The 27,963-nt window shown below is 40.6% G+C and overlaps 1 protein-coding gene across 4 annotated transcripts; it reads left to right on the top strand.

The window, feature by feature from the left end:
- Positions 1-1,416: 1,416 nt before the first annotated feature.
- LOC141776889 (polyamine-transporting ATPase 13A3-like) lies at positions 1,417-25,744 on the top strand. 4 transcript variants are annotated; one of them, XR_012595818.1, is made up of 33 exons: positions 1,417-1,561; positions 4,473-4,542; positions 5,001-5,174; positions 6,388-6,567; positions 6,705-6,775; positions 6,927-7,010; positions 7,178-7,247; positions 7,355-7,489; positions 8,206-8,278; positions 8,498-8,629; positions 9,609-9,776; positions 9,954-10,111; positions 10,233-10,421; positions 11,084-11,145; positions 12,363-12,513; positions 12,728-12,850; positions 12,971-12,988; positions 13,240-13,390; positions 14,748-14,868; positions 15,482-15,606; positions 15,705-15,868; positions 16,244-16,375; positions 16,580-16,659; positions 16,798-16,840; positions 17,558-17,667; positions 19,163-19,259; positions 20,181-20,253; positions 20,369-20,546; positions 20,807-20,988; positions 21,525-21,613; positions 21,805-21,885; positions 22,119-22,236; positions 23,710-23,848. XR_012595818.1 is itself a non-coding variant. In XM_074650726.1 (33 exons), the coding sequence occupies exons 2-33, from the start codon at positions 4,492-4,494 to the stop codon at positions 23,890-23,892; spliced, it is 3,744 nt and encodes a 1,247-aa protein (XP_074506827.1). In that variant the 5' UTR covers positions 1,417-1,561; positions 4,473-4,491; the 3' UTR covers positions 23,893-25,744. The 4 variants fall into 4 exon arrangements, 3 of the variants coding, with proteins under 3 accessions (XP_074506827.1, XP_074506829.1, XP_074506828.1); XM_074650726.1 differs by having other exon boundaries at positions 22,141-22,236; positions 23,710-25,744; XM_074650728.1 differs by lacking the exon at positions 22,119-22,236 and having other exon boundaries at positions 23,710-24,149.
- Positions 25,745-27,963: the final 2,219 nt, after the last annotated feature.

Raw genomic sequence — 27,963 nt, 5'->3', positions numbered from 1 at the left:
ATAACGGCTTTTTTTCTCCTAAATTTATTATTTATTCTCGTAATATTACGACTTTTTTTCTTGTAAGATTATGACTTTATTCTCGTAATATTACGACTTTTTTCTTGTAAAGTTATGACTTTATTCTCGTAATATTATGACCTTTTTCTCGTAAAGTTATGACTTTATTCTCGTAATTTTATGACTTTTTTCTCCTAAATTTATGACTTTATTCTCGTAATATTACGACTTTTTTTCGTAAAGTTATGACTTTATTCTCGTAATTTTATGACTTTTTTTCTCCTAAATTTATGACTTCATTCTCGTAATATGACTTTTTTTCTTGTAAGGTTATGAATTTATTCTCGTAATATTACTTTTTTTCTCGTAAAATTATGACTTTATTCTCGTTATATGACTTTTCTTGTAAAATTGCAACTTTATTCTTGTAAAGTTACGACTTTATTCTCGTAATTTTATGACTTTCTTCTCCTAAACTTATGACTTTATTTTCGTAATATTACGACTTTTTTCTCCTAAATTTATGACTTTATTCCCGTAATATTTCAACTTTTTTTTCTCGTAAAGTTATGACTTTATTCTTGTTATAATACAACTTTTTTCTCGCAATTTGACGACTTTTTTTCTCCTAAATTTATGACTTTATTCTTGTAATAATACGACTTTTTTCTCGTAAAGTTATGACTTTATTCTTGTAATACAACTTTTTTCTCGTAATTTGACGACTTTTTTTCTCCTAAATTTATGACTTTATTCCCGTAATATTTCAACTTTTTTTTCTCGTAAAGTTATGACTTTATTCTTGTTATAATACAACTTTTTTCTCGCAATTTGACGACTTTTTTTCTCCTAAATTTATGACTTTATTCTTGTAATAATACGACTTTTTTCTCGTAAAGTTATGACTTTATTCTTGTAATACAACTTTTTTCTCGTAATTTGACGACTTTTTTTCTTGTAAATTTATGACTTTTGTTCTCGTAATATTATGACTTTATATTCTCGAAATCTCAGATTTTTTTTCCCCTCAATGTGGCCCTAATACTCCATCGTAGGATATAGTGACCATTATAGAAAAATAACTTTTTTAAATCCTATTTGCTCCACTTCTACCCACTGCAGCTTTAATGAAATCTCAGCCAATAAGTCACAGACTATTTCTACTCTGACCTGAAGTCTCACAGCTAAACATGCATTATATATTCTCCAACCAATGGGCCTCTAATTACTACTACATGTTGCATGATATTGCATGAAGAGAGCTGTATAGAAACTCTCCACCGCTCCTTGCACACGTCGCTCTCTTGATGTGTTTCAAGTTGCAGAAATTCAGCCCAAACTACGGTGTCCTACAGTGACCTCACATCCTGTTTTCCTCCACTTCCTTCAGAGTGGACCGGTTTGGGACGGTCCGGTCTCTCAGCACCGCAGCGTGGCTCCGTGTTGTGTCTTCTGAACTCATGCTGCAGGAGGGCACGCGAGCACACCTTTAATGCCCCGGTGGTCAACTCACCTGTCCGTGCAGCGTCTCGTGCATTGATAGAGGAGGGAAGAGGCGTCGGTAAGTTGGTTAATGCGCATGTTATTAGTGCTTATTTACACGGTGTTTATATATTCACGGTAGTGTTGAGTGAAAGTTAAAGGAGCTTCATCACAGCTCGACAGCAACTTGTGGAAACTGTTATATGACTTTGTAGCAAATTATTCAAACTGAGGCTGAAAATGGCTCCTGGTTCATTATTGGGTGCTGCTCCAGTGTTGAAAGTTACAGTGTGGAAATGTTTGTTTCCATCCCTCTTTTTTTGCATTTAAAAACATGTTGCTGCTAGTTAAATAGGTTGTTAAGTGTCTATAAAAAGTATTGTTTTACAACTTTGAATTATGTTGGGTTAAAAGTCTGTCAGCGTGACATCTCTCCAAATCTAAATTAAAGCTGCAGTGTGTAGAAATGGAGCAAATAAAATATATAAAATATAAAAGTTATTTTTATTAAATGGTCACTATATCCTTACAGTAGTGCATGAGACAGGTAATCTGAAAAAAAAATCATGTTCCTCTGTGTCCTCCGGTGCTCCTATTGGCATCTGCAAGGAAAACAACCAATCGGAGCCGAGCTGGAGCCTGCCGTCTCTGAGCAGCTGTCAATCACTCATGAACTCTGATCAAATGTACAAACTATAGGCATCGCTGATCAAATATAAATCTGTTACTGTAATGCCTATTTCTCACCTCGGATGTTTTCAGAAACATCTTGTAGTGTACTGTTTAGCTGTAAAATGAGAAAGTTTGTGACCCGGCAGCCATGTTGAGAAGAGCTGGGGAAATACCATGGATGTATTTAAAGAACTGGATACAGCGTTGGAGGCGGGGCCCCGGTCATTCCTATGAGAGTTGCTCATTGGCGCATGAAGCCTAAATGGCTCGACTTCCGTCTGGAAAAGTACCCGGATCTTGGCGAATCTTGGGCAACTGGGACATGCGCAGTAGCGTGCGCTCGGTCACATGACTCGGTCACGGGATCCCAACGTCACGCTGTCGTCACGGCTTGCGCTCCAGCCTCAGTCTGGGTCTCACTCACATGAACGGAGGAAGGGAAATAACTCTGGATTCAGCTATTAATGCATTTTACAACTTTAAAAACTGAATTTTCTAAATAAGGGGTATTAAAGTGTTCGTACTGGGAAGTTGATTCACCTCAAAAAAATGATCCGCTGAGTTACAGACGTCTCTTTCCAATGTGAGTCTATGGGAAAAAGTATTTTTGGGCCCAATGACATCACGTGACTGACACGGAAGCTGCAGTACCGCCGTTTGGCCACTACGAAAGTCCGGATCATCGACCGACGCACTTCCTAGGGACCTGTGATTGGCCAAACTCTCCCGTCACTGGCTAGATCTTTTAAAGCCTGAAAACAGAGCCATGAGGAGGTGATGAAATCTAGTTATCTCTCAGAACACTTGAATTACAATATGCTGAAAGGTCATTATGGAATTTTTGCCCAATGATGTCAAAAACGTTTTGTCTACTGCAGGTTTAAGTACAGTAAAGATAAACAAGTGATTGCAGAAGTCCTCGCTCCCTGAAGTGAGTTGATGTAGATAGATTTGCACATCTGGAATTTATTCTAAACTTATCTATAAAGTTCTGTCAAGTTGCTCTGGGGACCCTTGCTACAATTTTTCTGGATTGGACTGAAGTCTGGACTGTCCTCTGGCTGCTCTAGGACTGCAACATAGTTGTTGTAAAGCCAGCACCGTGTAGCTTTGGCTTTATGTTTGGAGTCTTTGTCCGCCTGGAAAATAAATCTCATCCAAAGTCCCGGTTGGCTTGCAGACTGCAGCAGGGTTTCGAACAGGATTTCTCTTTATTTTTTGCTGCATTTATTTTTACTGTCTTGGCTCCTTGAGTCTTCCAGGACCTGCTGCAGAGATGCATCGGCTCTGTATGATGATGATGCCGCCACCACCGCCAGCCTTCATGGTGGGGATGGTGCGCATGGTTTTAGTATGATGGAGAAAAAGTTCATAGAAGCTCTTTTCACTTTTAGATTCGTCATATCAGATGTAGTTTATGTCGTCTGTTTGTACCTAATCTGGATCAATTTGTTTTCCCTTTAAAACATATTAAAATTGTGTATTTCTGTGGATGAAAATGGCAGAAAATATGAATCCAGACTGATGTAAAATTGTAAAATAAGTCCAGGAAGTGTTTGCTACAAAACAACCTGATACATGATGGTGCTTATTGAGAGGTCAGGTCCTATAGACTGTGAGTCAAACATTACTCTAGGTGTGACTGTTATTGAACATAAACATGTGTGTGCATGGTGCAAAGGTTTCCATGCATTACAGCCTGGATCATTGCTTAACACCTCAACACTATATAGCTCACCAATCCTCACATTTCTTTCACTCTGTGTCAATAGAGTTGTCAGTAAGTTGACAGTTAAAATCCTACAGATCGGACATGTTAATGGACTCAATACAATCAATACAATTGAGCCTAAATGAGGCTGTACTTTAACTTTTAATGCAAATGTTCTAGGAAAAACACCGGTCAACAGTAGAATGATCAAAGAAAACCAGAATGGAGATAGCTGTTAGGCTTTGAAATCAGCGTCGCGTTATGTTCAATCAGGTTGTTAATTGCAAGCGACCTTTCTCACCTTTAGACAGCTCAATATTTACCAAGTACAAAAGGATTTTCCCTAATCGTGTTTTATGTGTTTAACGCTATAAAACACATACCGCTTCTCCATGGAGGGATACTGACTGACATAATAGAAAGTAAATTAATCACTGACTTCCTTGTCCAAGTCATAAATCATTTGTTTTACCGAGACTGAAGTTGCAACATCTTTGCTGACCAGACAGAGTCGAAGACTTCTGTGATAAGAAAGCGTCAGCGAGTAAAGCACCATGTTGCAAATGTAAATGAAGTGATCTCTCTCTCTTTTTCTTTTTCTTTGCAGTTGTTGCACTTGTGACAGAATGAAGACGAGAGAAGTGAAGATTATCAACCAGGGTCTGGAGGACGAGATGGTAAATATCACTTCCCATTTTAATGCTGCTTTCCCCATGTGATTGTCTTTTCTACTGAGCAATGCATCATCAAATGCTAACTTTTTATAATGTAAAAGAACAGTTTGTTCGCTGGATACAAGCATAATGACATGTTTGGAGGGAGGTGGAGGGTGTCAGTCACAAATGATAACAATTAAAGATTTGTAGTATGTTACCTTTAAAGGACAAATGTCGTTTGTACATATATCGGTGTGGATTAAAATTAATATAGCATTCAATTTGATTTGAATTTTACGCCAGAATGCATTGCACGGCTGCTTACATAGACAATGAATGGGAAGCGTGGAAATTATTTATTATCCCATTAGTGTGTTTTTCTTACTATAACAAGTCAAAATGTCTGCTGTTAAAAAGGTTTGTTAAGAGACGGACAAACACATCAGTGTGTTAACATGAGTGTCTGCCTGCCCGTGCAGGAGGTGTGGGGTTACCAGCCCTGTCTGTGGAAGATGATCCTGGTGGGTGTAGGCGCCGTGTGCTCCGGCGGTCTCCTGCTGCTGCTGCTCTACTGGCTGCCTGAGTGGGGCGTCAAGAGCACCTGCACACACACCTCGCTGAGGGACGCACACACACTCCTGCTCAGGACCACGGTAGGAAAACGGCAGAACTTGCTTTTTTTTTTCTTCACATAATTGCCTTGTTTTACAAAATGTTCTCTGTACGTTCTGTGCTTGAAGTGGAAAAAAAAGTGCCAGTACTCCTCTCAATCACATGTTGGTGTGTGTATCAGCCGGTCTCAGCAATCTCTTCCTAGTTATTACTATTTATTCATTATTTCTTTAAGCATTTTATAATGTGTCTAATTAGTTATTATTTTATTGCTATATTATTATACTTGGGTTGTGCATCTTCTATAGCTGGCCTATAATACTCCAATAATATTCCAACTGGAACATTATAGGGTTTGTGTTTGTATATTTACCCATAGTGTTAATAGTTAAAGTGCTTTCCTCTGTTATTTTTAGCCTGTAGTAGGGTATCATTCAGGTCCCAGTCAGGATGCTCCTACGTATTATACAGAGACACATTCTGAATTTCTACAGTGAATAAAAGATACTTTAGGTTTGGGGGTCCTCCCACAAGAAAATCTTAAGGTTTTTGACTTAAAACTATGCAATTTTACATCATTTTGGACCATTATTATTATGAGTTAAATGATTATTTTATTATTTACACATATCTTCTGGGAATGTTTGCCCTGTAAAATTATATTCTACAAATCAAAAAAGCAGATTCAGAAAACTTAAAAAAACAGTTTGCAAATTATTTTACAAAAAGGACCTAAACATTATATCGATAAATTACAGCACCCTCCTTCCCCCGTGCCGTTCGGCGGCTCGTCCAGATGCTCGTCCACATAGTTTTTATGTTCATATAGCAGCACCAGCGTTTTTCCACCGCGTCGTTATGAATCACTCAGAGAACCTGATATGGAGAGGGCAGAAAAGAGTACCGGTAGCTTGTGAGAAGTGCCGGTGCGCAAGAAAAAGTCACGGTAAAATGTAAAAGAGCCGGTACCAGTGAGTACCGGCCCACTTCGAGCACTGTGTACGTTGTTTTCATTCAAGGAAAATAATAATTTCAGCATTTGTAAATGACGCCATTACACGCTTTATATGTGTGTAAATCTATTTCTTCTTTCACAGAATTGTGTGTTCACTCTTGTGCTGCTGCTGCTGCTCATAAATCATCCTGACACGCATTGCATTCTTTGGCACACACACTGTATTACACTACAAATGATGAGTTCAGGGGAAGTCTCACAGCCAAAGGAAAAATACAATTCTTTATATCGTTAAACAGGATGAGTTCAAGCAGTGGTTTCGAGCCAAAGTACACGTGATGTCGGCTCCGGGAAAGAAACCCTTCGACAGCTTGGACCTGCCGTCCGCGGCTCAGCTGCCGAATGGAAACGGAGACCACGGCATCGGTGCTGTGCACGAGGAGCATCATGGGAAATTTGCCCATAGACAACCTGCTCAGGTGCCTCAGTGGGAAACGGTTTTCATCACTTCTTGCTCATCTGAAGCTAATTCCAGATTCATATTCTATCAGAAATCACTGATCTGAGTAATTGATTGGTTTTAAATACATAAATCTGTTCTCTTTCGCTCTCTCAGATCCACTGCTTCACCCACCACAGCACTAAATACTACTGGAACGATGTGATGCAGGACTTTGAATTTTACAAGTAAGAGTCCCACTGAAAAACAACAAGCTTGTGTTTGGAAATAGTTTATTATTTCTTTGCTAAATAAACTAAATTATTGAATAGTCTGTATAGTATGCAGAATTTGCATGTATATCTGCCCAGTAGAAATGAATGTGTGTGACTTTTCTAGAGGCTTGGAGGATGTGAAGGTGAACTGTGCAAGCATCCACTCTGACCACAGCTCTGGACTTCCTAAAACACTGCAGGACTACAGGTACATACACATTTCATGTTTTCCTACTTATTGTTCTCTGATCTCATGTACTAATTTAAAAAAGTTTAAATTGTTCTTATTAACCGTGGAGGTATCATCAGAATATGCACTTTTTCGCAGGCATGTAATCATATTAAAGTTGCTTCAAATTCCTTTTTCTTTATCAGGAGGTTGTTTTTCGGGGAGAATGAGATTGCCGTGAGAGTGCCGTCTCTATTCAAGCTCCTCATAAAGGAAGTGAGTTCAGAGCTCTTTGCATTGTATCACGTCCGGCACTTCTCTTAGCACACCATTAGTATCATCAATGCTAATCTTTTACGTGTCTCTTTCTCTGCCTGCATCAGGTCTTGAATCCTTTCTACATCTTCCAGCTCTTCAGTGTTGTTCTGTGGAGTGCTGAGGACTATTACTATTATGCTACCGCCATAGTTTTCATGTCTGTGATTTCAATAGCTACCTCACTGTATACCATTAAAAAGGTGAGTCATACACTAATGCCCTCAAAGGTCCAGTGTGTAACATTTTGGGGGATCTATTAGCAGAAATATAATATAATATTCACAACTATGTTTTCATTAGTCTATTATCACCTGAAACTAAGAATCATTGTGTTTTCGTTAGCTTAGAATGAGCCCTTCATATCTACATAGGGAGCGAGTCCTCTTCACGGAGCCGCCATGTTGATCCGCCATGTTCCTACAGTAGCCCAGAATGGACAAACCAAACACTGGCTCTAGAGAGAGCCTTTCATGTTTTTACGTTACCTGAAGGCCACCGTAGTTCTCTGAAATGCTTGTGAAACTTTGATAACGTGAGCTGCAGAGTGCAAAAACCGGGGTACTTCCAGCCGCCGTCTGACTTCCATTGCTCTTAAAGTAGTGTTATTATGGCCGTAAATAAACCGTTGCCACGGTTTTGCATGTGGTGGCTCACGTTACCACAGTCTTGGAAAGGGAGGAGTGAGCAGAGGGGTACTCGGTTGGTTGCAATCTGCAACCACACCACTAGTTGCCGCCAAATCCTACACACTGTCCCTTTAAGAAAGCACGCTAGATTATTTTTTTTTTTTCAACATATTTTTATTATTTTCAGAACAGAAGGCTCACAGCAATGTTATGTTCAACAGTTATTCTATACAGTCAGACCCAGAAATGTGTTTCCCCACTCTTTGATACAGCGTCTCTTATTCTTCCAGCAATATGTGATGCTGCATGACATGGTGGCGACACACAGCGTGGTCCGTGTGTCAGTGTGCAGAGGAAATAAAGGCAGGTTTTACTTTCTGGCTCTTAATGAAGACAAGCCTGTCAATGATCATTCAGGAATGACTGATGTTGAGTTGATGGTGTCATAGTGTTTACATTTTATATAATATTGTGTATTTGTCTTTTTATTTTTCTGTTATTCGGTAATACGTTAATCACATTATTGATCTCTAATAGCATACTCATGATTCGCTGTTTTCTCTTTCTTAATGTTTTTCCTAGATATTGAACAGGCCATGTCGACAGATCTCGTTCCCGGTGATGTCATCCTTATTCCAGCAAATGGGATGATCATGCCCTGCGACGCTGTGCTCATCCATGGGACCTGCATCGTAAATGAGAGCATGTTGACAGGTAGTATATCCTTATTTCTCTTGAAAAAAAAAATAAAAATCTTAACCCAATGTGTACTTGTTAGCTTTTCCTGGAGCTTTTCACTGCATCTCAGAGTCTTCATCAGTTTTCATGAAGTTTTCCGGTCAAATGTCCTGGGAAAAGCTGGACTTTTTTTTTTCCAAGGTTCATCTTAAAGGACCAATATGTAATATGTTTACTGTAATAAATCATAAAATGATCATGATATGTCATCAGAGATTAAAGAAACATGCTGAATTGAAATACTGGCTTGTCCGACAACAATGCTACAGCCAGTATGTTCTCCTTTTGAAATTTTCATTCCGGTCCGAAGCGTCTGTTTTTGTTTTGACAAAATTGGCACGCAAACACAACCTTCTGCAGCCAGTGAAGCAAACGAACTGGAACAACAGAGGTAACGTTAACGTTAGATTCTACCCGACCTGAAAAGCCTCGTCACATCTCTCTGTGGTCCGTGTGCAGCTGGGTTAGTATTTGAGACACACAGCCGGTGAAGTGATTCCAACTCCTGCTGCTGGCCAGAGGCTAACGCTGTGATGCTAACACACACTATCAGTCACACCAGAGGAGCGGACGGTTCACGGCTCCAATGATTTGAATTTGGACTGCATTATACAAGTTAAAAGTTAGCTGTCAGTACTACATATTGCTCCTTTAACTGTCTTATTATTTTTTCAGACACACGAGAACTGGCCTTCATTTTTATTGTCTTGTACACAATACATATCATGACAAGTGATTTACCACTAATCTTTAAAGATATGCTGCCCTTATTGTACTATTGACTTCACTGGTAGCAAGCTGATGTGAACTTCCACTGCTGCTGCTAATAATAATAATGAATATCTGTCACAAATAATAATCCAACACAGTTAACTATGTTATTCAATCTATAGTGGGCTATCTCTACAGTATGTGCTATCCAACTACTGGATGTTAATTGTCCGTCCATCTTCAGGAGAGAGCGTGCCAGTTACCAAGACCAGTCTGCCCAGTTCAGGCGAGGACGCGACCAGGAGCTACGACATTGAGGAGCACAAGAGACACACCCTGTTCTGTGGTACCCAAGTTATCCAGACCCGCTTCTATGCTGGAGAACTGGTGGAGGCTGTTGTGGTCAGAACAGGTGAGACAGAGTTGCAACAACAGCTTGCGGCCTTGATGATGGAAACAGTTTTGATAGTTTAACTTCAGCTGTAGCGTACAGACTGGTCGCCCTGAAGGTTACACATATTCAGCCTCTACAAGTGATAACAAGAAGATATGAAAATAATCAAATGTCATTACTTGTGTGTTCCCACAGGCTTCAGTACAGAGAAAGGCCAACTGGTCCGCTCCATCCTCCACCCTAAACCCACAGACTTCAGGCTGTACCGCGATGCTTACCTCTTCTTGTTGTGTCTGGTGGGGGTGGCAGGGATCGGCTTCATCTACACCATCGTCCTCAGCATCATGAACAAGGTAACCTTTGACATGAGAGCAGAAGCTCTGATTTGAATGTTTCATTTATATTTCTAAGGATGATATCATCCTGTAGAAATCCTTCTCTGTCAATCATTGATTCCTCCTCGCTCTCATCCAGGTTCCAGCTAAAACCATCATCATTGAGTCTCTGGACATCATCACCATCACCGTGCCGCCGGCCTTACCGGCAGCCATGACGGCCGGTATCGTGTACGCGCAGCGTCGCCTGAAGCGCGTCGGCATCTTTTGCATCAGTCCTCAGAGGATCAACATGTGTGGTCAACTCAACCTGGTTTGCTTCGACAAGGTAGTTAATGAACCGCAGTTGTCATTTGTTGCAATGTGATTCAGTTTTCTTGTTAAGAATTCAGGAAATGCAGTTTATAAAGTGGAATTTCGGGGTCTTTATTCATCAGCTGACATCATTTCTAAGAACCACACTTAGACTGAATTAAGTCCTGACTCAGAATACATGAACATGAGTTATGAAGCATCCAAACCCACTTCCAGTTCAAGTACAAGTACAAGGAGAATGACTTCATGGTTTTATAACCGTCAAAACCACACATTATAAAATGAGTCATGGTGTCTTGAGGCCGTGCTGTAGTTGTACAATGAGGCCATTTGGCCACAACAACGAGCATCATGCTTTTAAAATATGTTAATGTATATTTGTTATTGATTTACTTAGAGAGCATCCTAATCTATAATTGGAGCAATAATACTGTAAAAGGTTTTTGTGACCTTGAAAGATCTGAAACTAACTTTCCTATAACTTTAATTATTCCTTTCATTACATCACATCTAGTGAACATAAAGATTAGTTTGATACTGTTGGTGCAAAAAAAAGTAGAGCTGAATGACTGATTAGTTGTGGGGTATTAGAATTGATTACTGCTCTGAGGCGTGATTAATACGGCCTACCTGGCTTAGTGTTTTGTTAACGGTGTGTATTTTGTTTTCCTTCAGACTGGTACTCTGACTGAAGACGGTTTGGACCTGTGGGGTGTTCAGACAGCTGAAGATGGCAGGTAAGAGAGCCTCAAACTCATCTGTATCCTGTTTCCCGAGAGTAACCACAAAACAGATAGATAGTAGTTAGAAGTCAAGACGGTTGGGCAATGTGACAATATACTGAAAGAAGATATAAATGTGTCAACTGTCAGATTATACCATTGTAACAACATCTCTGGTTTCGTCAGGCCAATTAGGAACATTTTGCAAATCACTGAACAGAACTGCTTTATGCCATAAGTCCATAGTGTCATATGTCATAAGTTGGTTGTTCTTTGGTGATAACATTTGTTTCATAGATTTGGTGCTAAATTTAACCATTTTTTACTATTCCTATTTACTAATCCCTCCAAAACACCGCATTAAGACACCAAGACCTTGAAGAACACTGTAGAAAAAGCCATGCTGTGATTGATTGATGTCAAAAACTTTTTACATTTGGAGATTTCTTCAAGAATTGTATTTTTCAGTGATTTTTCGGCGAGCACTTCTGTTCTGGAAACTGCTCAAAAACCCCCTTATTGCCAGTCTACCTAGGAAAACCATCCATCCTCTGAATGCCCTACGTCTCTAGTTTGTGGCTGTAAAGTTTCATGAGGCTGTGATTATCCTAGAGGTCACCACAGGTCATTCTATAAAGTGAGGTCAAATTTTAAAAAAATGGTCTCACTACAATGAAATGGCTACTTTGAGGACTAACATCATCACACATGAATACAGTTGAGCTCATTGGATCCACAAGAGTCCCAGCTTTACAGTCATACCAAATGTATGTAATTCCAAGACTGTTTATGGACCCCAGTATGCAGAAATATTCATACACACCATTTTAGAATAGGCGAAAATAACACATTTATACTGCATTCAAACAACTGCATGGCTTTTGCCCCAAACTGCATGTGATTATCATAAAGTGGGCATGTCTGTAAAGGGGAGACTTGTGGGTACCCATAGAACCCATTTTCATTCACATATCATGAAGTCAGAGGTCAAGGGACCCCTTTCACTCTAGTTTTAAAACTGAGCCTACTACTACCTCTGAAAGACGGTAAAGTTGGCAGACAGCGCTGGCGTCCTCAAGGTGTGAAAGAGGTTAAGAGGATGTTTTGATTCTTATCTCTCTCTGGAAAAGGATGGTACATAATGACCTCATATTTAATTAATCATCAGCCACTTATTACAATGTCAAAATTGTATGTAATTTGTCTGCTTTTCTCCTCCCTCTCTGTTACAGGTTTTCTCCCCCAGAGGCCGATGCAGCTAAAGAAAGTCTGGTTAACAGTGTGTTCGTGGCCTGCATGGCTACCTGCCACTCACTGACCAAGATAGAGGGCGAGCTCTCCGGAGACCCTCTGGACCTCAAGATGTTCAACGCTACAGGCTGGGTAAGCAGAGATGTTCAATGTTTACACACAACGTGCTTAGTCACTGGCACCACCACTAGCTAAAACGGTTAAAGTCTGGTACCATGGATACTCCAGCATGAACAGCAGAAAATGTCTTTTTCCTTTCGAGAGGAAGCTGGGACTAAGGTTAGACTTAGTGTAATGGAGTCTGTAAGACGTTATTATGATATTATATGATCTCATTTTTGTTTAGATCCTGGAGGAGCCCACAGAGGAAGAGACTGCACTCCACAATCCCATAATGCCCACAGTTGTGCGACCTCCAAAGCCCTCCGTCCCTGAAGCCAACCAGAACAATCCTCTAACTCAGAACATGGTACAGTGACTCTCCATGTCATTATTTTGTGATCAGTATAGTTATTTAAAGCTGTAAAGATATAAGTTTGTGCCTGATCTCAGAATTATAATATCATTAAATCTTTATTTTTTTCCTCAGGAGCTGTCTGAATTACCAGTAAGTCACACTTTTTGTTATGAAAATGACATAATACTTAAAGCAAATACAGTAGTTTGACACGAATATGATTATTCACTTTCTTGCTGAGAGATAGATGAGAAGATTGAACCACTCTCGTACAGACGAGAGAACAATCATCTTATCTAAAACTCGGCTTTTCCTTTTACACTGAATGGGAAATAATCACTGATTTGAAGTTGTTGTTTTTTTACACTAACATGTACATGTACATTTCTTTTGTTCCTCAGTCCTGTGAGATTGGTATTGTGCGTCAGTTCCCCTTCTCCTCGACCCTCCAGAGAATGAGTGTGGTGGTCAGGAGGCTGGGTGAAAAACACATGAACGCTTACTTGAAAGGAGCACCGGAGGTTGTGGCCAGCCTCTGCAAACAGCACACAGGTCTGACACTTCTCCTCTATGTTAAAGGTTTAGGTGGCGATTTCCTCCATTAATTTGTCATCTCTATGAGGATACACAAAGTAATCGACAATAAATTAAAAATAAATCTGTCAGTGTCTTTAATTACGTCATAGATATCTCTTCCCTGCCTATTAACCTTTTCCACTATACCCCTCTTTACCATTGACCCATTTTTGTCTTTTTTTAGGGCGGTAGAGGGGGTCTTTAGGGGGAGATAGCAGGTCAACAGTAGATGTCACATAGAAGTGGTGTACATCATCTGAAAGCTGGGAACCTTAAGATTAATTTCAGATGCAGATCAGCACTGTGTGTATAAATTATTCTAGTCATGAATCAGAAATAATAATAAAAATATTAATGAATTAAAATTAATTGTGAATAAGGGCATAGAACATTATAATGGAAGTATATGATGGTCATCCCCATGCTCACTTATGTCTCATACATTGTTGCAGGAATTTTTGGGGTTTGACCATTTGTTACACAGATTTGGTGCTAAATTAAAAAAAATGTTACCACTCGAGAATTGATAAAAATGATCAATAATCCCTCCAAAATACCACATTAAGACACCAAGACCTTGAGGAACACCATAGAAAAAGCCATGCTGTGATTTGGTATAAAAAAAACATTTGACATTTTGAGATTTTTGCAGGAATTGCATTATTCTGCGATTGGATAGCGAGCACTTCTGTTGTGTAAACAGCTCAGAAACCCCCTTATTGTCAATCTACCTAGGAAAGCCATCCATCCTCTGAATGCTCTAGGTCTCCAGTTTTGTTTCATGAGGCTGTGATTATCCTAGAGGTCACCACAGGTCATTTTATACAGTGAGGTCAAGTTTTAAAAAATCGTCTCACTACAATGAAATGGCTACTATGGGGACTAAGATCATCACACATGAATACAGTTGAGCTCATTGGATCCACAAGAGTCTCAGCTTTATAGTCATACCAAATTTATGTAATTCCAAGATGTATGCAGAAACCATCTCTAGCATAGACGAAAACTGCATGTTTTTTTGCCCCAAACTGCATGTGATTATCATAAAGTGGGCATGTCTGTAAAGGCGAGACTTGTGGGTACCCATAGAACCCATTTTCATTCACATATCTTGAGGTCAGAGGTCAAGGGACGCCTTTGAAATTTGCCGTGCCAGTTTTTCTTCGCCAAAATTTAGCCCAACTTTGGAGCGTTATTTACCCCGCTACTATCATGACATAGTTGGCACCAATGGAGTCCGTAGGTTTTGTAGTTTCATGTGATACCAGTAGTGGTAGAGGTTAAACAAATACTGTCCTCCTAAAAGGCCACATGGCTCTGTCCCTCTCTTCAGTCCCACAGAGCTTCACTGAGACTCTGGAGACCTACACCAGGCAGGGCTTCAGGGTTATTGCCCTGGCACACCGACAGCTGGAGTCCAAACTCTCCTGGCACAAAGTCCAGAGCCTCAGCAGGTAGCCCTCCCTCCACAGATAACACCGCCTACAGTAACTCTGTTAAAAATCTGATTTTTTGCTGACATAGCTTTTACTTCCCATTTTGATGTCTGGAGGACTTTAACCACTGATAACTGGACAAACATAGATCAAACGGCGTAATGTCCAAATATTTACAGTCTGCTAGCTGAAAATGTTCCAGTTATCGAACACATGAGCAAATATCAGGTTTTGGTGTCAGTTATGTAAGAATCAAACTGCACACTGTTTACTGGAATCACAATTTTGCACACAACAACCTGTGAGGACAAATCCACCACAAAAGAAGCATTAAATAAAGGGCGTAACTAGAATATTAATGAACTGTTATCTCGCTAGATTTACAAGCCCCAGTGACCATTTCATTGATTGCAACACATGCCTTTCTGTTTGTGGATGTTTAACTGATAAATGTAGGAAATTATTAACTAAAGAAGAAGTGGACAAGGAAGGTTAGCAGAAAGGCAGGAGGTCAACAAAAAAACATCTAGTTCTGGTTCTATAAAGTGACTTGAAAACATAAATTGTCTACATTATTAGTGACAAATAAATGGTGTTAATGATGGTAAAATGTATGATTTGTTGCTTTTAGGGACCTGATAGAAACCAACATGGAGTTTCTAGGTTTGATCATCATGCAGAACAAAATAAAAGAGGAGACAGCCGGGGTTTTACGTGAATTACGTCAAGCTAACATCCGCACTGTGATGGTCACGGGTAAATCAGTTTAGTGACTTTATTCACTTATTCCACTTGTTATGTCATCACTACAGTACTATGTAAAGATGCTATGTCTCTCTTTTATCCTCTGTAAGGTGACAACATGTTGACGGCGATATCGGTGGCTCGAGACTGCGGGATGGTCCGTGCATACGAGAGGGTCATTATTGCAGATGCTGCGCCTCCGAAGGATTTCCACCCTGCTAGCATCACATGGCATTACACTGAAAACCCCACTCAGACAAACAAGGACACTCAGGTGAGACAGAAATCCTCAGAGACACTGAGTGATGAAGAAATCAATATGTAAAAACACAAAGAAACAACAGATAGCCTGTTCATTGTAGAGAATATTTGTATTATCTATCAGGGGTAGAGCGTTTGTCATGAGCTAATCATGATAGGCTGTGTTTTCTCCCCCATAATTTATGTCTCTGGTGTCCCTGTGGTTGGTTACGATAATGTTCCCACTCCATGCATTTACACACTTATCAATAGCCTGCTTACTGCATGTATGAGTCAGATAAGCACACAGAAAGGTGTCCGATTAAATCTTCCAAAAGTCATGCAAGATCGTACAGTTTGGTAGTTTTCTGGTGTTCTAGTGAAATTGACTCATCCTCTTCTCCGTCAGACTGTGGAGATAAATCTGGAGGACGGCGTGTATGACGAGCACGTTGCTCAGCAGGAACAAAGCTATCACTTTGCTGTGACCGGCAAAGCCTTCGCTGTTATCACCGAGCACTTCCCTCAACTCGTCCAAAAGGTACAGGCTCATCTTCAGACACATAAACATCTGCATGTACAGATTTAGCATTAAGTTTACATCAGCAACCCTCTGAGACCTGCGATCCCGACCGACTTTACTGTCTTTCAGACGCTCTAGCAGGTTAAGTTTTAGAGTTAGATTGAAGGTACTGGTATTGGCTGTTGCTGTAATTCTTTGTCTCTCCACACGGGGGCGCTGCAGCTCGTGCTGAGAGCCACTGTCTTCGCCCGCATGGCTCCAGACCAGAAGACTCAGTTGGTGGAAGTCCTGCAGAGCATCGAGTGAGTCTCATTTGTTTGTTTATGGTTTCAGTTTTGATCCGTTGATGAGCTTAATTTCCATCTGTTGGAGATCACATGACATCATATAGATTCATCATCTGCTAATGTACTACTTTCACTCACTGTTCTTCCTTCCAGCTACACTGTTGGGATGTGTGGAGACGGTGCGAATGACTGTGGAGTAAGTATAGATGACTCTTATTTAATGTGCACAAATCTTGACATAATAAATACACGTTGTCCCATCTCATACCTGACTGATGACACCTTATTAAACCAGCTTACGTGCCAGCGTCTCTCAGGATCTGTGCAGAAAATTAGACGTAACACTTGAGAAATGAGTGTGTATGCAGAGGTGGACGTGCTCAAATCATTTCCATTATCACATTTGAAAAATGGTCAACTATCCAACAATTAAGCAAAATTTTGTGAGCGTTTAGATTTTTGATACAAACAATTTTAAAAGTTGTAAGTGGTATATCCAGGCCTACTCCATATACTGCTCGGTAATTAAAATGTTAAGAAAATATGATTTTTTTGTGTGTTATGTTGAGGGGACACAATACAGGCAGTAATAAACATTTTTTGGAGACTTCTATGCTCTCCATTATACAAACAACAATGAACGAGCAGCAATATATATCGGACTAGATTGAAGTGCAAACGAACCAAATGTAAACATTATGAGATAAAACATCTCGGTTTATGTGCTGCATGTTAAACCTTGTTTTTCTAAGTATCTAAAATGTAAAATATTTCCACCTGAAATGTAGAGGAGTAAAAGTCTCTCAAAAATAATTAAAATCAAGGTGTAGCACATTGAAACTTCCACCTCTTCTTATTGATGATATTTTAATGCAAAGTGATTTATATTAATCAAGTTCTGTCTCTGTCTCAGGCTTTGAAGAGAGCTCACAGTGGGATCTCTCTGTCTGAGCTGGAGGCTTCTGTTGCTTCACCATTCACCTCCACTACCTCCAACATCTCCTGTGTTCCCAACCTCATCAGGTAGCCACTCACTCCTGATAGAAAACCATCCAGACTAGAGGATTTGACATTTCAGAAATATACTGAAATATATGTTACGAAATGTTTAACACGTTTTCAAACTTCTTCACATCAGTTCTGTCTGTAACCACCAGGGGTGTAATGATACAGACACATGGTTCACAGTTAAGGCCTTTACACACTGGCAGTTTTTTTTTTTTTTTTTTTTAATTTACACGTCAATATATTTGATAACACTTCATTTTACAGGTCCACAAATTTCATGATAATTGGGTGATAATTAGCAAGTAACCTATTTGAAATTTCTTTGGAATTACTGCCAAATTACTCCAATATTTACTTAAAAAATGAATCGAAAATTACTTTATTATAAACATGATTTAACAATCATATGCTAAAATAGCATATAATCGTTAAAATAGGGCCCTTAGTCTTGAGAAGCGGCTGCTCTTCATCAGAGGTGGAAAACCAAAACTAATAGAAGACACTTCTGATCAGGCACAAATCTCACTATTGTGTGACTTATTGTCTCCACAAATGTAACCTGGTAGCTAATTTAATGATTCATGGAGTTTTTTAAGAAATTTCAAATAAGTTATTTGATAATTATTATCTATTTATCAGCAGACACGAAAATAAAGCTTATCAATTAACTTTGTATACTTTTCCTGGAAATGTATTAAGTAAATTACCAGCTATTTATTACTGCTTATTGGGGAAAAGAATAATATAATGGTTAAATAATATTTATAATAGATATAAAGTAATAATAATAAAAGTCCAGAGTCAAGTCCCAAGTCAAGACAGCCAAACAAAGTAATTTTGGATCAATTTTGAGGTAAATATTTGGGTAATTTGGCAGTAATTCAAAAGAAATGTCAAATAGGTTACTGGCTAGTTATCACCTAATTACCATGAAATTTGCGGACATGTAAAATGAAGTGCTACCATATATGTTTTCGAACTGTTGTTTTTGTCCTGAATATTTTCACGCAGAACACGAGTATTATGCGGTGTAAAAACAACCTAATTTTTTTCTGGAACAAAGTCGATTTTTTTTATCTTTCGCTCTACGAAATAAAGGCATCAACCAATCACGTTGTGCGGAATGGACATATTCAATACGTACACTATAGTGCACAACAACACGGAGGCTCCTTAGTCCGTAGGCAGCGCATACCAGATCCACTCCTTCCGTTCTTACCTTTCACAATAAAAGCCCATGACATATAATATTCGCAGGCGAGTATTTCACAATTTTGTGTCGTTTATTCATCACGCCCCCCCCCCAGTGTGTAAAGGCCTTTACACTCACATACACACTCATAATTCATGGGTTTGATAGTGGAAAATACTTTTTTATTCTTGTGGAGTAAAATGTACATTCTCAGTTTTTTCTTTTAGACTATGGTGCTAACTGTGGGTACTCAGCCTTTAAAAGTTTTCTATTGAGCTCTCTCATTCGGATTATCTCTAATTTTCTTTCCTTCCTAAGGGAGGGCCGAGCTGCCCTCATAACATCATTCTGCGTCTTCAAGTTCATGGCTCTCTACAGCATCATCCAGTACCTCAGTGTCACCCTGCTCTACTCGGTAAGCACACATTCATACACTACAACGCAGAATATTTTCTTTTAACACCTGGTGAGAATTAACATTGTATTATTTGATTTGCCTTGAATAAAGCGGGTAAAACACATTTTAGTGTAACAATTAATTTGACCTTTTTTAAGAATTGAATACGTTGCATGTTTCCAGCTGCACAATCCATGGTGTTTATTCATGTCCTTGGTGTTTTAAATTTGATGAGGCAAAGCGACATGTTTCTGACATGTTATTGAAGGTCCTGCATTTGTTGGCTTGCATAGTTAGTAAGTTACAAACACTGGTACGGTTCCCACACGAGAGACAAGAGGGTTCAAGGGCAGGATAAGGGAAACTGTGAATGAAGGCTATCAGTAAAATACATTGACTGTGACATAATGTGATCACATTGACTCACATTAGAGCTGAAGTCAGTGAGTCTTATGCTGCGTTCCATTTACCTTGGAAATTGGAGCTGGAAATGACGTCATATCTGAGTTGACCGCATTCTGGTACAACAAATCGGAAAACTTAATGGGGTTTGCTCCAGCTAATATTAGCCATTGTTAGCAATACCTGTTGATAACAATGCATTACGCCGGTATTTTGCACATACAAACACTGCAGCAACATGTCCACAGATAGAGGTTGGACAGTGCTGTGTGTACGACTGATTTATTGAGACACAAATAAGACAGAAGTGCTAATAAACAGTATTTACTACAGCTTTCTTACTGTTGATGCACGGAGCAACTATATGGGATTTTGAGGTCGGGGTTGGTGAGGTTCATCCGACTTTCCGAGTTGGAAATCCGACTTCAGGGGGCGTTCCAGTTGAAATGTCCACTGGGAACGCACCGTTATAGATTGAGCCATTGTACATCCGTTCCTCTGCTGCTCTGTGACTGTTTAATTATCTTCATATTGTAGATTCTCAGCAACTTGGGAGACTTCCAGTTCCTCTTCATTGACATCGCCATCATTCTCATCATCGCCTTCACAAGTGAGCAGCATGACGACTTTAAAAATGATTTTAATTGATGTTTGAGTTCAGGGAGTTGGACAAAAAACAAATATGATAACTTACAGTATTAACACACAGTAACTTCTGTCTTCAGTGAGTCTGAACCCGTCGTGGAAGGAGCTGGTGTGGCGCCGCCCGCCGTCCAGTCTGATCTCAGGCCCGCTGCTCTGCTCAGTTCTGACCCAGATCCTCACCTGCCTGGTCTTCCAGGTCCTGGCTTTCCTCTTAGTACGACAGCAGAGCTGGTATGAGACGTGGACGCCTCAGTCAGAGTGAGTAACATGTCTGAATTTAGCTCCAAATGATGAATCAGTAAATTAGTTTTAAAATCTAGTCTGATTTTTATACTCCCTTGTTTTTATTCATGTAGTATCGGCCTGGCAAGTTGTGGTTATATACAGTAACACATTTTATATAATGTTAGCAGCAGACAAAAAGAAGAAATACAGCAGTACAGATTATTTTGTCCTGGTTTATGAATGCATAACTTCTCAGAGGTTTGCGTTAACTATGTGTTTCTCTCCTCCTGCAGTGCCTGTAATGGTTCCAGCTTTAGTCTCTCTCACAACCCGAATGTAACGAGCCCTCACGACCACAAAAACATCAAGAACTACGAGAACACCACCCTCTTCTACGTCTCCTCCTTCCAGTATTTGGCGGTGGCCATCGTTTTCTCCAAGGGAAAGCCCTTCAGACAGCCGAGCTACAAGAACTGTGAGACCCATTTAGTTCTGTTCAAGTGCTGATTTATTGTCAGAACGATACGTGCGCAAAACGAGGCCAGATCTGCCAGGCACATTTTGAATTGCGGTATTATATGCAATGCTGAAAAAGCTTTAAAAATTAGAATTTTTAAGGTATATTTTTTTTATTAATAAAAATCATAAAGATAGATTATTGGATAGAAAGTTGATAGAAAAGTAAATGTAATTTCTGTAGACAAAGTTAATTCAGTTTTCCAAATTATAATGCATCTATTCATTTTCTAAATCAATTTTTTTACACTTCAATATGAGTATGACATACTAATATTTACAATTATATGAATATATTTATATATAAATATATAATTGTGTGTGTGTGTGTGTGTGTGTGTGTGTATGTGTGTGTATGTATATATATATATATATATATATATATATATATATATATACACAGTATGTATACTGTGTGTGTGTGTAATGTTCTTGCAAATTGAAAATAACCATTTAATCTGGCGTCACTGACTTCCTGTATTTTTATGTCATCAGGGCCGTTCATGCTGTCCTGCGTCGGTCTGTATACGTTCCTCCTCCTCATCATGCTGTATCCTGTTCCCGCCATCGACAGCTTCCTGGAGGTAAACTTAGTTTTTCTCATTTTATTGTATGTTCTTGGTGCACCGGCTGCTCTAAAAGACATAAAATAAATGTCCCGGCTGTTGATTTGAACATGAAAGTAGAAAAGTTGGGAAGTTGCATGAAGTTGATGATGTGTGTGTGTGTGGTGTTGCATTCAGTGCTCTCTTCTTGCCGCTCTGCCTCCACTCAGATCGTGTGTGTTCCTCATGACTGGCGCGTTACTCTGGTCATCATTGTCGCAGTGAATGCGGCGGTGTCTTTCATGCTGGAGGTACGCTTTAGAGACATCACACCCAACAAGCTCTCTGTGACTGATCTCCTGTTTTCATAAGAAAACTGATTTGCATGCATTTATTTTTTTTTCCTGCTGAATCAGTGCTCTGTAGTGCTTCACTGCCTAATGAATGAAATCAATGAATCATGTTTTTTAAGTTTCCTTTTGAGTTATTTCTCTGTGTGTTTCTATGGCTGTAACCCAATCTTCATGACCGGATTATTCTCAAGTTCCCACTGAAATCTCCCGTAGATTTTGATCCTTGACATCATCTCGCGGAGGCTAGTTTTCCGATGCAATCAAGGGGCAAATCGCCCCACAGAGCCGCCCTCTGCTGACACACCTCAGGTTGGGAAGCTTTTGACTTTTTGACAATTTTATTTGTATGTTTTCACTCTATAGAAAGAGTCATGCTTATTAACTCTTTACTCTCTTGCTTCATTTTTTTCCTCTGATGATCTGTCACATGTTGTGACTGCTGTATAAATAATCAATAGAGACTAAATCTAATAGAACTGAATATTAAGACTGATACCATTCAAAAGGTTATGTTTTATTCTACTACAGTTCATTGGGGTCTTTGTGTTGAGAATCCATCTGATGAATCCATCAGCGGTCTTTTCAGGAATTTTAAGCACATCGTTTCAAGCAGCAGATCCTCACTAGTGCAGAAAATAGTTACTGCAACTTGACAGTAAATTATTTAATATAGGAAAGCTCTTGATTTTAAAGGAACAGTCTGTAACATTTAGAGGGATCTATTGGCAGAAATATAATATAATATTAAGTATGTTTTCTTTAGTGTTTAATCAGCTTTAAATACGAGTCATTGTGTTTTCGTTACCTTAGAATGAGCCGTTTATATCGGAGCAGGTCCTCTCTTCAGGGAGCCGGCCGCCATGTTTCTACAGTAGCCCATAATGGACAAACCACTGTGTTGACTTCTCCTGTTTGGGCCGGAGTTGATAACGTTACACGCTCTGGAGTTATCCACCGCCTTCACTTCACTCAGCCGCTGAGAAACAAGAGACGGGAAACCTCTGTTGGTCCTGAGGAGCTGCAGCATTTATTTCATTTTTTCACTTCCACTGAACATTCACTTGATATTCTCAGAGCTAAACTAAAGTGTGATTTAAGGCTTGCCGCATCCACGAGGGTCGCGAGTGTACGCACGGCCAAGTTGACGTCACACCATCAGACACGGTCCTTCGCGGGGGGTTCTGTGCGGCAGATTTTTGCCTGTCCGCGCACATCCAAAAAAGCTACGCAGACGCGGAGTATAAGAGTAAACGTTTCCTCGTCAGCTCCACTAGCTCACTTATTCGCTCACACACATTCGCCGCCACACTCTCTCTCTCTTGCTTCACCACTCACTTCCCACTTAACCACAAACGCTAAGCACTGGCTCTGCTCCAAATGAGATAGGCTACTCTTACAACAACTGGTTCTTGATGACCCTACTTCTCCTACTGGCTTGGCGCACAGGAGAGGTTTAAATTGGTTTCGATCTGCAACCTCACCACTAGATGTCTCTAAATCCTACACACTGTTCCTTTAATGCAATAAGCAGTGTAATAAAAATCTATTTTGAACGACCAAATCATCAGAGTCCTCTTGACTTAAAATTGTCAAACAATGACAATATTTCCTGCAGATAAAATGAAAGTTCAGTGCATCATCTTGAAGTGTGAATAAAATCTAAATACATGCTTTGGTGACAAAACCACCTGAAGAGGCTGACTCCTGCATTCATCAGAGAAAATGTAAAAACATCCATAATGCTGGTTTAGTTTCTAATGCTCATATTTTACGTTTTCCCAGAAGGCCAATGACCGCTGGGGCTCGTCCTTCCTCTCCTGGTTGTTCTGTCAGAGAAACAAGCCCCCGAAGGTGCGCTACATGTACCTGGCCCTGGAGCTGCAGGACAACGCCGACTGGCCCCCAAGACCCTCCAGCGTCACCTACGCCACCGATCCACAATCCCGCAGCTCTGTCCCCCTCTGACACCAACATGACCAACAAGCAAACTACTACTGCACAGACTGAACCTTAGCTTGAGTCGAGCTCAGAGGTGTGACGGACGCTCACAGATGAGGTGTGCAGGACGTGGAGCCTGCTGGGTGCCAGCGACCAGCCCAGGAGCCTCATAAAGGTGAGGTCTCCTACTACAACGACACTGTGAGCTGCTCATACATAAAGTTCTCTTCCATTTTGATTAACCTCATCAGAATAGACAAACACTATGCACTCGTCACACTGCTTAAACTTGAGCCAGAGGCCTCTGTTAAAGGAATAGTTCAACAAGTGAATTTGTTTTCTTGCAAGAAAACAAATTAGCATATTTCATTAAAACAACTTCATTAAAGGCCAGTGTGTAACATTTCAGGGGATCTTTTAGCAAGAAATTGAATATAATATTCATAATTATGTTTTCTTTAGTGTATAATCACCTGAAATTAAGAATTGTTGTGTTTTTGTTAGCTTAGAATGAGCCCTTCATATCTACAAATTCACGGAGTCCGCCATGTTTCTATAGTAGCAAACCACGGTTCCACTCGGTGGCTCACGTTACGGCTCTCTTGAAAAGGTAGGAGTGAGAGGAGGGGTACTCGGGTTGGTTGCAATCTGCAACCACACCACTAGATGCTGCCAAATCCTACACACTGCACCTTTAAGATGACTGGATGTCTGGTCTTACTAACTACATTGTACTTTACTGCCTACGGCATACAACTACAACACTGGACAATGAGAGTGGTATACCAGTGTCAGATGAGCCTTTTCATTGTTTTTAAACCGTTTTTATTACCTGACCCAATATTTGAAACATATGAACCACGTGAGGTGTATTTTCTGTCAGTCTTGACAGATCAGATGCATCACACGCATCCAGTATTCGGCTGCTGTTTTGCTCAGTCAGGCCACTTTAAGGCCTTAAAGCACTGGATGAATCTTTCCGCTTCACTGTGAATAAAAAACATACATACAGTCTTCCACTAACATTAGCTGCTGCTAAAATCTAAAAATTGTAAAACAGTATTAGGTCGTATGGATTCAAAGAAACATGAGACACTTGTGCCTTTTTACAATTTCATGAACATAACTGGTACTGTTGTATTTCTAACACCGAATTTCTGTCTCAGAGCTTCAGTTGAAATTCTTCCTGTGGAAGAGAGAAGCAGAAATTTCTGTGTCCATTTTGTAAAATTGTATTGCCGGTGCCACCGTATGTGTGCGTGTGCGTGTGCGTGTGTGTGTGTGTGTGTGTGTGTTTGTGTGTGTGGTTGTGTGTGTGGTTGTGTGAAAGAGAGCGCGTTGGTTAATAAGAGAATCAAAACCATTTCTGTGTCCGTTGATTGCATTATAAAATCTCTTTTTGTCAAAATATGACTTTCTTTGTTTGCAATGAAACATAACGACACCGTTTAACATCACTAAGGTACTGTGCATGACTGATAATGTTTTAATTATAGAATTAAAGCAATTGAATTAATCAAAAGGAATCAATGAGACACTTGCTGCTGTGACAATTTTATAACAGTTGATTTCAACGTTTGATTTTTATATAATATTTGTATGTAACCGTTTACAGATGTTGTAGACATATTTTTCCAGTTGCGGTTAAATACATGTAAAAAATATGAGAATTAGTCACTTAAAATTTGTCTTTATTACCATAAGCAATAGCATTTTTAAGGGAATATGTTTTGTTTTTTAAAATTGTAATACAGTATTTGTACTTATTTTCTTATTTCAACAAAATGTGTGAATGAATTTCAGTGTCTGTCAACAAATATCTCTGTGTTTGCTCTGCAGAACTCCCATTACATTTCCCAATAAATCTGTATATTAAGCCACTCTTGCGTGCTTCGTGGGGGGCTGACCCTGGTCACACTTTTTCAGCCAAGACTTACTGATCAATTATGGGCTTTCCCAGCCTCCTCGCTGCCTGGCATATGGGCGCTTAAAGGCGCGAGAGTGGAGGAGAAAGAGGGGTATCATTTCATGTGGAGATCAGGGCCTATAGGCAGTGAATGGGTGGATTTAGGGGGGACTGTGAATGAGGGAAGGGGGTCCTCGCTTGTACCAAAGAGAAAAGAATCTCCCACAGATCAGGGAAGAGCCTTTTTGGGAATATTCATGATGAGGATGAGGAGGCATCATGAATTCATGTGTGTCTCCCTGACTTGCACGGATCATCTTTTCAGTAAACACCGGTGTGTACAGAGCCGGGATGTCTTGCTTTCCGTCCGTGTTTGCCATGTAGTTTGCTGGATAGTGTTGCCTCTCCACAAAGCAATATGGGTTTTTGTGTACTCTCTGCTGTATTCCTTTTGTATCGGTAGAGCAACAGATGGAGGCTGGTGGAGACACATAAAGAAGCTAAAACACACAGCCTTTCTTCCTCACAGCCAGCTACTCGCTCACAAAGATTTTCTCAAGCTTGCGCTCAGACGTGTGCTATTTCAAACATTTTGGACTTCATCTCCTTTCTCTTTTACCCATACGTTTTTTTGTCTGAGTTGTGTACTTTCAAGATTTGGGCCTTTTGTTTCTTTACTCCTTACAGAACAGACCAGCTTAGAATAAATTGTAGAGTAACGGCCACTGTTGCACACTCTTGTGCAACAAATGTTATCATTTCAGGTGCTTTTTTCAGTGCGTCTCTTAACACACACACACATGCTTTCACTTATTCTTCATAAAGTCTGCAAGCAGAGGTCAATCTGCTGCAGCTTCTCTGGCGGTTCCTGGCCGCTCATAAGGCCCTCATCTTGATTTATAGTCGGGACACAAGGCCAACCCGATGCTCACTTACGGTCGGCCTCATTTTACAGATGACACAAAGGCACCCACGTCTGGTAAAAGGTCTGTGACCCACCAGACGGTCACAAAGACCATCTCCTCCCTCCTGTCCCCTAAGCATGGGCTCCGTCCCCGGGCCTTCGTGGTGTCCCGGTCCCCCTTCCTTTATCAGTCCTCCCCAGCCTGAATGGGCTCTGTGGTTGGTCAATAAATTCAGTGATTCAGGGGGTGGACAGATGCAGCCGTGTTAACGTTTGTTCACAGGCTTGTCGGAGGGACGGGCCCCGCCCCGCGGCTCTTTGTCCCCCGTGGTCCCTCAACAGGTTAGAAGTCAATGGAGGGCCTTGTGCGGAGGTGGCAGGGGCATGGATGGAGCCGCCTCTCACATGGCGTTCACACAGGGGGAGGACCGGCCCGGATCACTGTGACACTTGTTAGTGTGGGGCCACACAACATCGCCGGGTTGCCTTCTCTCGCTCTCCCTCGAGGGCCCGTGCGATATTCAGCGCTTTAAACAAACTAATGGTCGAGGCTGCGGGGTTGCGTCGTCGGGGTAAGACGATCCGCACTCAGAGGCCTGGAGTGACCGCGCTGAAAAGAAGTGCACAAGTGTATCTTACAATCTCCGTTTACAGATCAGACTCACAATAAAAATGAGGTCAGGCCTTCATTTGGTCCACAATCTGTAGTTTAAATTTATACGAGGATAGCATTAATGCACTGTCGTGGCCCCTGGAGGTGCCACACTGTTGCTGAGTTATAGCCGTTTTTCTCAGGCTCAGCTGGGCCAAAGCATGGGAAACAGCCGCACTGGGAGAAAAGAGACACAGAGAGCCATAGATGGAGCAACACACAAACAGAGGAGGGCTTTAGGAGACAGAAAGCAGCGGACAGAAAAAGACGCACAGAAGAGACTGAAGAAGGACTTAGAGCCATGACTGAAGCCTAACTGTCATGAGAAGATGAGAGTTGCCATGGCCACCCAGGAGCCACCCAGCAAGCATGTGAGCCGGGGCGGCTCGGGGGGCCTGGGCCCGGGCCGGTGGATCACATGCACTAACCAGGGATTATGTGCATAAGTGATGAGCACTAAGCCGGCAGGTGAAGAAGGGAGGCCCTGGGACAAGGAGCGCGCCATCCCTCAGGACAGCTCCCCCTGTAAAGTAGCAGGGACTTTTTTTTTCCCAAGTGAGGCTGATCTGCCGTGTGAAGGGGACTCAGCCAGAGGTCCTCGAGTGCTGAAAGGGCATCCCCCAGGCTGCTTTCACA

The sequence above is a fragment of the Sebastes fasciatus genome, chromosome 11 (genome assembly GCF_043250625.1).
Source record: "Sebastes fasciatus isolate fSebFas1 chromosome 11, fSebFas1.pri, whole genome shotgun sequence".
Taxonomy (NCBI): domain Eukaryota; kingdom Metazoa; phylum Chordata; class Actinopteri; order Perciformes; family Sebastidae; genus Sebastes; species Sebastes fasciatus.
The sequence above is the reverse complement of the archived record's forward strand: the minus strand, read 5'-3'. Positions and strand labels throughout refer to the sequence as shown.